The following is a 12,224-nucleotide window of genomic DNA, read 5'->3' as shown; positions in this document are numbered from 1 at the left end:
CGTGTCCGTGTACACAGGCATACCCCTGTATAGATTAGTGCCAAACTTAACTTCCTTGTGTACCTAGTTTCAAACCCAATAAATGGATTGTTTTTAACACTTGGTTTTTTGTCTTCATTAAGAGGCGAAGACAGAAGACGGTGGCTTTTATCCACCCACCCTGCCCCCCTCCCCCCTTATAGAATCCCTTTTACAGCCTTTGATCTGGGACTGTGGAATATCTATGTCTTTGGACACCAGCGTGTGTTCATCTGCCCTGCCCTGTACAGCAGCTCCTAGGCCCTATTGACATTTAAATTAGGTAAAGGGGAAAACACTGTTTTTTGGTCTCAGTTCCCCGTATTGTCACGTACCTGTATGGCTGGTGATCACCCCACCAGATGTTTTTTTCCATCATTACAGAACAGCCAATCCACATGCTTGGTTCTTAAGTTCTTGTGCCAGGAACCACTTGAGGCTTTGTCAAAACCCAAACTTGGATTCATCAACTACACTTGAGTACCAACGCTTTACTTTTTATTGCCCTCTTCTGCTTTTTCTAAGGAGTCTAGTGAAACCATTCCTTAACAGTCGTCCCTAAACTAGAAACTTTAAAAAAATCAAAGCTACTGGGGAGGCCCCAGTCACAATGTCTCTGTCAGTCTCTTTGAAAAACTCCATGGTGACTAACGGTTGGGCCACCAGGACTGAGAGTCACTGGTGAAGACACTGAAGGCCCATAACCCCGAAACAGGAGACCTTCCCTGGATTCCAACATTCTCCGTGGGATTCCGATGCTAGCTCTGAAATCCCTTGTGGCCTTAATATTTCTCCCGATCAGCTTCACACTCATAGCTGACCCTCCAGCGGGTTTTCAGAGGCTGTAAATCACGTAAGAGGAGATTGCCCACTTTCTCCCCTTGAGCATTCGGAACCCCTGACTTTGGACTCCTTACCAGTAGGTAAATCACCACAATTTCTTGCCACTGGCTGTATAGGCAAAAATACCCAATTAATCCTCTTTAGATTCTGAGAGTGTCCTTTAAGAAAGAAACACTGCAAATTTTAAAAATTTAAGAGGAAAATGTTCTCATCCTATTGGAAATTTTGAAGATTTAGATTTTTTTTAAATATCACAAATATTATAAATAAGGTAATGAGGCAGCTGTTTTCAAATATTTGAAATATTTGCATTGGTATTGCCACGCCATTTAAATCACAAGCGTGTTTTGGGGTGATTAGAAAGGGCCAATGAGGAGTTGTTCTGTCTTGTTAGGATAACTGCTGCACTAGTTCAACCATTGTGAACATTTGTTTGCCATTTTCTCTGCTATGAATCACACTGGGGAACTTTTCTATACTTCTATGGTTAACAATTTTTTGGAAATGTTTCCTTAGGATAAATTCCAAGAGGCATCATTTCTAGGTCAAGAAGGACATTTTAATGGCTCTGATACATGTTGCCCTCCTTAAAGTACAAGTTGTCAGTTTGCATTGTCAGTGGTAGTGTGTAGAGCGCCCAATTCTCTGCAGATAATTGGCCATTCATGTTTGAACATATTTTAGTCAGCACTGTTTGACGTAGGTGATTATTTGCACATTTTCTCTCCTTTTGACTATTAAACCAATGTTCTCTCCATCTGACACACATACATTTGAGCAGAAAGAGTTGTAGTGCTGCAAGGAACGCATTCTGGGACTCTGGTGAGTCTTATTTAATTTCCTTTTGTTTGCTGAAACTGAGGAGGACCTGAAGCGCTTGCTGCAGAAGGCCAAGGACCACAGCCTTCCATATGAATTCAAGCTCAACATCAAGAATATAAAAGATTCTCTGCAACAATGACTGAATAGAAATCAAAAGTCTCTGTAAACTTTCATTAAAATTAATAAGGAAAGAAAGGAAGAAAAGATTCTCACCACCAGGCCGATTGGCAGCAGTAGGCTAGACAGTGAAAAGACTGAGATTGGTAACCCCTTTAGTTTGCTTGGTTCCACAGTCAACACTTTTGGCACCAGCAGCCAGGAAATCAAAAGACAAACTCCATTGGGAAAGTCTGCTGTGAGGGACCTCTCCAAAGTACTGAAGAACTACAGTGTCAGTCTGGAGACTAAGGTGCACTTGATCCAGGCCATGATCCAGGCCATGGTCTTTGCAGTTATATGCTATGCATCAGAAAGCTGAACAATGGCTAGTGATGATAGAAGGAAGATTGATACCTTTGAGCTGTGGTGCTGGAGAAGAGTGTTGGATATACCATGGATTTCCAGGAGAACAAACAGGTTCATCGTAGAGAGGGTGAAGCCAGGGTGCTCCTTGGAGGCAAGGATTCTGAGGCTTCGTCTGACATACTTTGGACATGTTGCAAGGAGAAACCAGTCTTTGGAGAGGGACATCATGCTTGGGAGGGTGGAGGGACAATGCAAAAGAGGAAGATCCTCAATGAGATGGATTGATTCAGTGACTGGGGTAATGGGGGTGGGTGTGTCAGAGACAACAAGGTTGGCACAGGATAGAGCAGGTTTCAGGGCTGTTGTACGTAGGGTCATTATGAGTCACAAGCAACTTGATGGCACATAACAACAGCCTGTATATTTTTAAAACGTGATTTTATTTTTTTTTTACCCCCAGGATGGCAGAGTTTCTCCTGTATGTCTAATTCTCAGGCCTATAGTCCAGCTCAACTGTATTGTAATCTTGTCACCTTCACATAGCCAAATGCCCAGAGAAATCTCAGAGTTGTTGTAACTAGCGAGTTGTCTTCTATTGATAGAGATCACTATTACAACACATACTAGAATTACATTTGCAGGGGCTTGAGGACTGTGATATAATAAGCTCTGGCAATGGGAGAGATTTTGTGGCATTATTTGTAAATAATGACTGATAACATAGTCAACTCCTGGACTTAATCCTTACTCCATAAAGTCGTCCGCCTTTTTTACTTTTCTCTTGACAAAAGCACAGAAATGAGGAAATACAAATGATAGCCATGAATTCTTAGGTACTTACTGTGGCTCTTAGGAATTTGGAATTCTGTTTACAAATACCAACCAGAAACGCCGTCACCATCCTGTAGTCTTTCATGAGTCTGGGGGTTTTTGGGCATTGTTAGTTGCTAACAGTTGATTCTGACTCAGGACATCCTTCGTGGGCAGCTTAGAATGGCATCATGGGGAAAAGATGGGAAAAGATGTGCGATTTACTGCCTCTGAAAACCGGGAGGAAGGGTCAGCCTTGGGTGGGTCCTACTGCATTTAACAACCTGGTGTGTCAGGAGCAGACTTGTGGGCTCTGGGTGGGCCACGTTCTTACAGTTGAGGGCGTGGGTTTTCAAGTGCTCGGCTTCTGTCTGGCACTTGGGTGAAGGAAGGACATTCAAATAGTATTTCCTACTCCTTTCTCAGGAATTTAAGAGGGGGTTTTAAAAAAAACTGGCTAGGACCTCTGATGTATTCCATAGTGTGTTGCATTGCTAACAGCAGGAGGAAAACAGCTGCCATGGTGCTGGTGACATGTGGGGCCTTCAGTGATGGGTGTGTCTTGGCTCAGAAGTCAAAGTCATTGCTGTCAAGTCGGAGCCCACTCATAGCTGACCCTCTAGCAGCGTGTTCAGAAGCCGTAAATCCCAGGGGAGATTGCCCATCTTCTGTGGAACAGCTGGTGGATTTGAACCTGCAGAGAAGAACAGTGCTATTAGCTGCTCAGCTCTTTTCTGACCACACCCCCTTCTGCTCCACTGGGGAACTGAAAGTTAAGGCAAAAAGCCAAACTCGCTCAAATTCATTCTGGCTCTGATGTACCCTATTAGACATCAGAGGAGCTATGTGATTCTCTTTTTGGGAAGTGGTGTACTTGCAGCCTCACCTCCTTATTGTCTCGCTTTAATCAAAGGGCCAGGGCTGCCTGCCTCTATACAGACCATCAAGTCCATATGGACCAGGACCTGCCAGTAAAACTTTTGATGTGTTACTAGTCTAACACGTAGCAACATTATTGTGTGACATGCACAACTTAACCCCTAATAGCAATCAGTCCTACAGATTAGCAGCGCAGTGCTAAATTCACCGCACCACAAGAGCTCCTTCCAAGAATGTTAAGCGACCCACCCTCTTCTGCCAACCAAATCCATTGCACGAAGTAGGTTAAGACTCAGCCACCCTGCAGGATATTGCCCACAGATTTGTAAGAAGCTTCACTGAAACCTCAAAGGCACATGGTTCAAATTCACCAGCTGCTTTGCAGAAGGATGGGCAATCTCCTCTGTGCGATTAACTGCCTCTGAAAACCCACCGGAGGGTCAGCTGTGAGTTGGTTACAACTTGGTGGTACACAATAACAACTTATGGGAGCAGGTCACCACACCTCCCTCACACAGATCTACTGGCCAGTGCAACCACCAACCAGCCTGTTAGCTCACTGAGTGCTTTATACACTGCACAGCCAGGTTGGGATCTTGAAGGTGTTAAGTTCACATTGTACAAAGAGTAGTGAATATCCTTGGGAATTTTGTAGCCTGTTTCTCTAAAGATTGTTGACTGTTAAGGTGGAACTACCTCATAGCTGGCCCTCCAACAGGTGGCTCCAAAGGTAATTGCCCTTCAGTTCTTTCCAGGAGCAGCTGGTAGATTTGAACTACCTGCCTGTGGGTTGACAGGACAACTCCTTATCCACTCTGCCACCAGCGCTCCCTACCCAAAGGTGCAGCCTCAGGAACCGTAAGGGACCCCTGTAGAATGGTCGAGTCAGCATCTGCTGCACAGCAACTTGTTTGTGGGTTCTTTTTAATGATGTTTAGAAAGCTGAAAAGTATGGTGGCTTTTTGTTTTCTGGTTTAATACAATTAGCATAAATTGCATACATAGAACTCTTAGTCCTCAAGATATTTTACATTCCACTCATCGTTAAGGAAGACCGTCCAATGCCTTAGCGTTACCTTGTCTTAAAACTTTCCCTCAAAAGGGTTTCTTTGCCTGGGTTTCCCTGAAATCCCTGCTCAGGCCCAGTGCCCTCAGTAAATTCATTAACATTCTCCGAGAGCTCGGGAGAAGGGAAAAAATGTGTAGCCCTTTTCAGTTCCAAGTTGACATGATTCAGATTTTGTTACAGTGACCTGGTGCACAAACTCACGGTCTTAAAAGTGCCCATCTCATGGCCGTGATACCACCAGTGTAATCTTAGGGGACACATTACTGCAGCAGGGTGTGGGCCCTGGCCACGCCAAAAGCTCAGGGGAGGCAGGCTGGGACTTGTCAACCTGGGTGGCCCTGTCCTGGGTCCCCAAGGTCCCCTTGTCCCAGAGGCTCTAAAGTCAGCCCTCATTCAGTGAGCCTCAGTGCACCATCGCCAACGGTCCCCGTCCCCCTGACCCTGGAGCCTGGGTTGGGAAAGCAAACCCCAAGCTCTGCGCCCTTAGCTGGCTGGGGGACCACAAGGGAGGGAGGGTGGTCGGGGCAGGGAGGCATCACAGAGAGGGGACTGACTACAGGGAAAAGGGGGGTCACGGAGGCGGGGAGGGTGCCTGGAGTGTTGGGGGTTGTCATGGAGGCAGGGAGAATGGCCAAGAAAATGGGGGTCATGGGGCGGGGAGGGCAGTTGGGGCATGGAGGGGTGTCATGGGGGCAGGGAGGGTGGCCAAGACAAACAGAGTTACGGGGGTGGAGAGGATGGTTCTGCTCAAGGAGTTCACGGGGGTGGGGAGGGACTATGGGGAAAGGGGGGTCACGGGGCGGGGAGGGACTGTGGGGGAAATGGGGGTCACAAGGGCGGGGAGGGCGGTGGGGCGCGGGGCCTGAGGGTCCAGCCGGCGGCACCGCCCCGCGTCTCCGTCTCCGTCTCCGTGCCTGCGCCTCGCGCCCCCGTTTCGCCGCGGCTCCCGGGATGCGCGGAGGCGGCGGCGATGGCGACGATGCCCGGAGCCCAGCAGTGTCCCGGGCGGCGCGCGGCGCCAGGGTCGGGGCTGCCGGATGGAGGAGCAGGGGCGGCGCTGCGGCCACCGGGCAGGTGAGAGGCCGCAGGTCTCGGGGTCGGCACCCGCGGGGACGGGAGAGCTGGGCCGGGGAGGAGCGCGCCCGCCGGCGCCAGGCCTGTCCGCCGCGCACCTGCGCGCCCCACGGCCCCGGGGAGGCCATCTCCCGGTCTGCGCGCCCCGAGCTTGGCCCCAGAGCCCCCAGCCTGGAGGTTCCCTGGATGAGCCGCATCTTGCGCTCCCCCTGAAGATGCTTCTACGTACAAGGTGCCCGGCTCGGGCCTAGGCCCTCCTGCCACCGCCTCCCCGAGCGCCCAGCCCTCGCCATCTGGCAGAGGTCTCCTCACTCCGTCTACCACCTCACTCCTCAGCCGCGTACTCACTCGGGTCCCCAGGACGGGGTGGGAAGACCCCCGGCCACTCGGTCCTGGCCATGTCCCCTGTGCCATGTCTCCTCACCCACGTCTTCTTACTCTTTCTCTTACGGCCTGTAGGAGATCCAGCCGCGTAAGGATAGAAAAGGCTTCTGGAGGCAGTAAAATCTATCTTGAACCTTAGTGACCTTGAGCAAGTTGGTTGACCTCTCTGAGGTCTCCCTCTTCCAGATGCTGAACACCAGGTTCACAAAGGACTTGAGCTTTGGTGCTTTGCATCCAGGAACTTAAGACATCACGAGGGGCATTAATATTGGGTTAAGATTCCAAGTTAGGAGTTGCTATGTAAAAATTCATAAACCGTGTCCTAATATCTACTAAAAACTTAAAAGAGCACACACCCCTTAATGAGAAATCCCTGTAACTGTACAATGAGTTTACAGTTACTACAGGAGTGGCCTCCACTTCCTAAACAACATGCCTCCGGGAACTCTATGAACTTTGAGAAATGTCGATGGTTGTAGAGGGGCTTCAGACCTTTTGCTCATTCAGCTGTTATGAGTCGTACTCGACTTGAAGGCAATCGTCAACAACAACATACTTTGCTTACTTATTCAGGATTTGCTTACTTATTCAGGATTTCTCCACATTTCCAACAAGATGCATGCTCTGCTTGTCTTGTGGCGCGTGTGCATGGCTATACAGAGGTTTCATAAAGTACCCAGTGCCTTTCTGAGCTTTCTGATTTGATAACTTTTATCTCATCCTCTCCCAGGATTTATTTGCTGTCCCAAGAGGCTAAAACCCACCCAACACTGCCATTTCTATGTGCTTGTATTGAAAATAAGTTTCATTATTATTTCAAATAACCTTTATTTCATATTTAAGAATGGCAATAGGTGTTCACTTATTCCCCTTTCTACCCTGAATTTTTTAGTTCGGCCATTATTAGTTTTGTTCCAAATTTTCTTTTCCTTACATCTCAGAAGTTAGGTCTAAAGCCTTTGTTTAATCTCCCCCACACATTTGCTTTATTTCTCCAAAAACAGCTGTCTACTGAAACCTGGACTCTTTTGTCTGCTCACGAGCCGTGGTGGCCTAGCAGATAAGAAGTTGTACTGCCAGTTCAAGTGCAAGTGTTCATGTCCACCAGCTGCACCTTAGGAGAAAAATAGGCAGTCTCCTCCTGTGCGACTTAGAGCTCTCAAAACTTACTGGAGGGTCAGTGATGAGAAAGTTCCAACTCAACGAGGAGAGAGAGAAGGAGAGAATAGAAATAAACACTATGTGGTGACTTAGTATATGTTGTTATTCAGTGCCAGCAGTTCAACTGTGACTCATAGCAACTTGATAAACAGCAGACTGGAGCTTTTCCGTATCCTCTGCATTCTTACAGTCTCTGCCTTTGTTCAGGTGTTGTTATAGTCACTTTTCAGTTAATCTTATTGAGGAACGTCTTAACTTTTCCTGACCCTCAACATTTCCCCACATGATGTCTTTTTTCCCACAAGTACTTGTCCAAAGAAGAGTCACTATCCTTGCCTCTAAGGCACCTTGGTTGTGTGCCTCCAAGATAGATTATTTGCTCTTTTGACAGTACATAGTATTTGCAGTACTTTATTCCAACATCAGACATCGTTCAAATGCATCCACTCTTCATTGGTCTTTTTTATTCCTTATCTAACATGCACTGTGTGAGGCAACTGGAAATACCATAACTTGGATCAGATGTATCTTAATCTTTAAACTGGCATTCTTGCCCTTTGGGACTTTGGAGAGATCCTTGACATTTGACAGTAGATTTCCCCAGTGCAACATGTCCTCTGATTTCTTAACTGCTGTTACCATGAATGTTACTTATGGACCCAAGTAAAATGAAATAAGTAACATCAGTGATCTTTCCAACTGCCATGATGCTGCCTACTGGTCCAGTGTTGAGTAGTTTTGGGGTTTTTTTGATGTTGAGCTGTAATCCATATTGAAGACTGTAATCTTTGATCTTAAGAAAATACCTGAAGCCTTCTTCACTTTCTGTAAACAGGGTTGTATCATCTGTATAACACAGGTTGTTGGTGAGTTGCCTTCCAATCGTGATGCCTTCTTCTTATCTTCCAGCTTCTCACATGATTTGTTCTGCATACAGATTGAGTAGGTATGGAGAAAGGATATCAGCTTGATGCACATCTTTTCTGACTTTAAACCATACAGTGTTCCCTTGTTCTGTTTGAACACCTGTTTCTTGGTTTATGTATAGACTTCACATGAGCACAAGTAAGTTTTGTGGGATATCCATTCTTCTCAGTGTTATGGTTACTGTAATTGTCTTCTGACCTGGGAGTCCTCTGTTAATTCTTGGCTAGGTTTAGGATAGTGGTGCAGACTTTGGAGATCCACTGTCTAGATTCAAATCCACACTCTACCACTTTAAATTGCATCATCTCTCTGACTCAGTTTCCTCATTTGCAAAAGAGAGATAAATCATGGTGCCTAATTCAGAGTTCTGAGATTAAATAATAGTGTAGAGCACTGAGAACAGTATCAGGTGTATCATACACACTTGGTAAAGGTACTGTTATCATTACTGAGAATTACTTTGTTGAGTTTATTTCCTGGCCTGGAATTCTCCTTTGTTAGTTATTAGTTTTCTGAAGTATTTAAAATTTATTGAAGAAATTCTAACTGTACAGAAAATGAAGGTTGACCTTCAACTCTCCCTAATGCTTTTCTCCTTCTGCTCTTTATCCTTGGCTGATGTTAGCATCTCAGCTCCTACACTTAATCTTCATCACCCCAAATCCCTCTTTGCCCAAGGTGGTCCATAAATCCCATTGTATCACGCCTTCATCGTCACTTCCTGTGTCCTTTCAGCATCTTTCAGCATCCTGGTGACTCCTCATTCTTTCTGCCGCCTTTCACCCTTCTTCATTTCTCGCCTTTAACAGGGGAAGCCCTCACTGGTAGGAGAAGATGACTTGAGTGCTGAAGCAGGTTATCACCTCTCTTCTTCCCGTTTCCCCATGTTTACGTTTCCTTTCTATTCTCTTTTCATCGGTTAGACCTAACTCTCTAATTTAACAATTGAATTTTTTTTTAAGTGAAAGACTGTCTTTTAACACTGCCTACTAAAAAGAACTTGGGGAAACTCCCCCCAATTTTGATTCAGAATGACCTCTTGTCCTACAGAGTAGAACTGATCCATTGGGTTTTCTTGGGTGCAGTTTGTAACCAAAGCAGATTTACAGACCTTTCTTTTGTGGCACCCCTGGGAGGAGTCAACCCACTACCCTGTGGACGTGGCACTGTGCATCTTGCCGATCCCAAATAGAACTGACACCCTTGTCGCTTTCACTTCCCTCTATCAAATGTAGCCCTCGACGGTTTTTCCAAGGAAGGCATAATGCTTCCCAAGGGATCTCAAGGATGAAATCTCCAATAAGAGATTCTTCCTCAGGGGTGAAAATGTGATTTTTTTTTTTTTTTTTATGATCTGGGGGGAGTTAGGAAAAGGGCTGTGTTGTTTGGAGGACAGCAGCCTCATCTGCCTCCATTCCGGGCCTACACTGTTTCTTGCCTGGGTACCTCTGCTTGTACGAAGACCTGCTCCCTCTCCCAGACCTGCCCCTCCTTGGTGACTCAGAAGCCCTTATCCAGACCTTTCAGGCTTTCATAGCCCATTCCCAGGGCTGGACTGTGTCCTCTTCCCCTCTGCACCCACCCCTATAAAACTGCTCTCACCTGCTGTGTGAATCTCGTTAGCAGGGTCACTGCTGTGGTGAACGTCAAGTCGGAACCGACCCTTAGCTGACCCTGCAAAGGGCTATCAGAGGCAGTAAATCACATGTGGTACTGGGGCTAGGTGTGTCGGAGACGGTGAGATTGGCTCAGGATCGGACAGGGTTCAGAACTGTTGTACACAGGGTCACAGATGGCCCCACAGCACATACAAAACAACAACAACTCGCATGGGAGGAGACTACCATCTTTCTCCTGAGAATCAGTGGGTGGATTCGAACCACGTGCCTTTGTGGTGGTAGCACAGCTCCTTACCATTAAGCCACCAGAAATCGCTACTTCCTAGCAGGGAGTGAGGACCTCTCAATCTGAATCTCAAGAGGTGAAACCCAGGAATTTGTCTTTTAAAAGACCAGGGAGCTTTTGTGGCCTAGTGATAAGGAGTTGCATTTCCCACCCAAAGGCAGCTGGTTCAAATCCACCAGCAGCTCCGTGGGAGAAAGTCAGATGGGCAGTCCCTTCCTGTGTGATTTACGGCCTCTGAAACCCAGTGGAGGACCAGCTGTGAGGTCTGTGACACGATGGCAGCAACTCAAGATAGCACTTACCTAAGCTCAAAACACACCGTGTCGCTTAAATTTTCTGAAATGCACTTGGATGGATGAACATATTTTGAAGTCTGTATTGTTTCCACACTGGCCTCAGTGAAAGGAAAGGCTGTGTTTGTGCTGGGTCAGAGTGGAGATCTTTCTGACTGGCACCTTTTGTAAACTGTGTAAAATAACGAGATCTTCTGCTTTCTCCACGCCTCCCTTTCCGCCTCTGGGTGTGTGATTCTGTGCACAGGCCTCCCTGCCTCGGACCTTCCTCAGCACACACCTGTTCCTCTGTGAGTTGAGGCCCCGACTCCTTTCCTGCTGAAGTCTTTCCAGGCCCCCCGAGAGCGAGACGCAGTTGTCCAAGAAGATGAACTCGACAGGCCACCTTCAGGATGCCCCCAATGCCACCTGGCTGCACGTGCCTCAGTCCCCGGGCCTGGACAATGGCACCTCTCTGCAGGAGGACCTCCAGGACCTCATCCACACGGCCACCCTGGTGACCTGCACCTTCCTCCTGGCCGTCATCTTCTGCCTGGGCTCCTACGGCAACTTCATCGTCTTCCTGTCCTTCTTCGACCCGGCCTTCCGCAAATTCCGGACCAACTTCGACTTCCTGACCCTGAACCTGTCCTTCTGTGACCTCTTCATCTGCGGCATCACGGCGCCCATGTTCGTCTTCGTGCTGTTCTTCAGCTCCGCCAGCGGGATCCCCGACGCCTTCTGCTTCACCTTCCACCTCACCAGCTCTGGCTTCATCATCATGTCCCTCAAGACGGTGGCCGTCATCGCCCTCCACCGGCTGCGCATGGTCCTGGGGAAGCAGCCCAACCGCACAGCGCCCTTCCCCTGCACCCTGCTCCTCACCCTGCTCCTGTGGACCACGAGCTTCACCCTGGCCACCCTGGCCACCCTGAAGACCAGCAAGTCCCACCTGTGCCTCCCCATGTCCAGCCTCATCGCCGGGGAGGGCAAGGCTGTGCTGTCCCTCTACGTGGTGGACTTCACTTGCTGCGTGGCCGTGGTGGCCGTGTCCTACATCATGATCGCCCAGACCCTGCGCAAGAACGCCCAGGTCCACAAGTGCCCGCCGGTCATCACTGTGGATGTCTCCCGGCCGCAGCCCTTCATGGGGGCCGCGGGGAAGGCGGCAGCGGGGGACCCCATGCCGGCGCTCTACAGGAACCAGAACTACAACAAGCTCCAGCAGCAGCAGCACGCGCAGGCCCATGGGTACCCCAGGAGCCTCAGGCAGCTGCCCACCCCGGTGGCCAGCCGGCTGCAGCTGGTGTCGGCCATCAACCTGTCGGCCGCCAAGGACTCCAAGGCGGTGGTGACCTGTGTGGTCATCGTGCTGTCCGTGCTGGTGTGCTGCCTGCCGCTGGGCATCTCCCTGGTGCAGGTGGTCCTGTCCAAGAGCGGCAGCTTCATCCTTTACCAGTTTGAACTGTTTGGCTTCACGCTCATCTTCTTCAAGTCGGGACTCAACCCTTTCATCTACTCGCGGAACAGCGCCGGGCTCCGGAGGAAGGTGGTCTGGTGCCTCCAGCACGTGGGGCTGCTGGGCCTTCTGTGCT

The 12,224-nt window shown here is 48.6% G+C and overlaps 1 protein-coding gene across 1 annotated transcript in view; it reads left to right on the top strand.

Annotated features, from left to right (window-relative positions):
• Window positions 1-11,017: 11,017 nt before the first annotated feature.
• The window catches only part of GPR75 (G protein-coupled receptor 75), a 1,758-nt gene continuing 551 nt past the window's right edge, over window positions 11,018-12,224 (top strand). The window contains exon 1 of the mRNA XM_006880917.1: window positions 11,018-12,207. Coding sequence (XP_006880979.1) covers window positions 11,018-12,207 — 1,190 coding nt within the window. The remainder of the gene's footprint in view (window positions 12,208-12,224) is intronic.

This window comes from Elephantulus edwardii, unplaced genomic scaffold (genome assembly GCF_000299155.1).
Source record: "Elephantulus edwardii isolate Elephantulus edwardi_28Jun2011 unplaced genomic scaffold, EleEdw1.0 scaffold00011, whole genome shotgun sequence".
Taxonomy (NCBI): Eukaryota; Metazoa; Chordata; class Mammalia; order Macroscelidea; family Macroscelididae; genus Elephantulus; species Elephantulus edwardii.
Note: the sequence above shows the minus strand (reverse complement) of the source record. Positions and strands in the feature narration are given on the sequence as shown.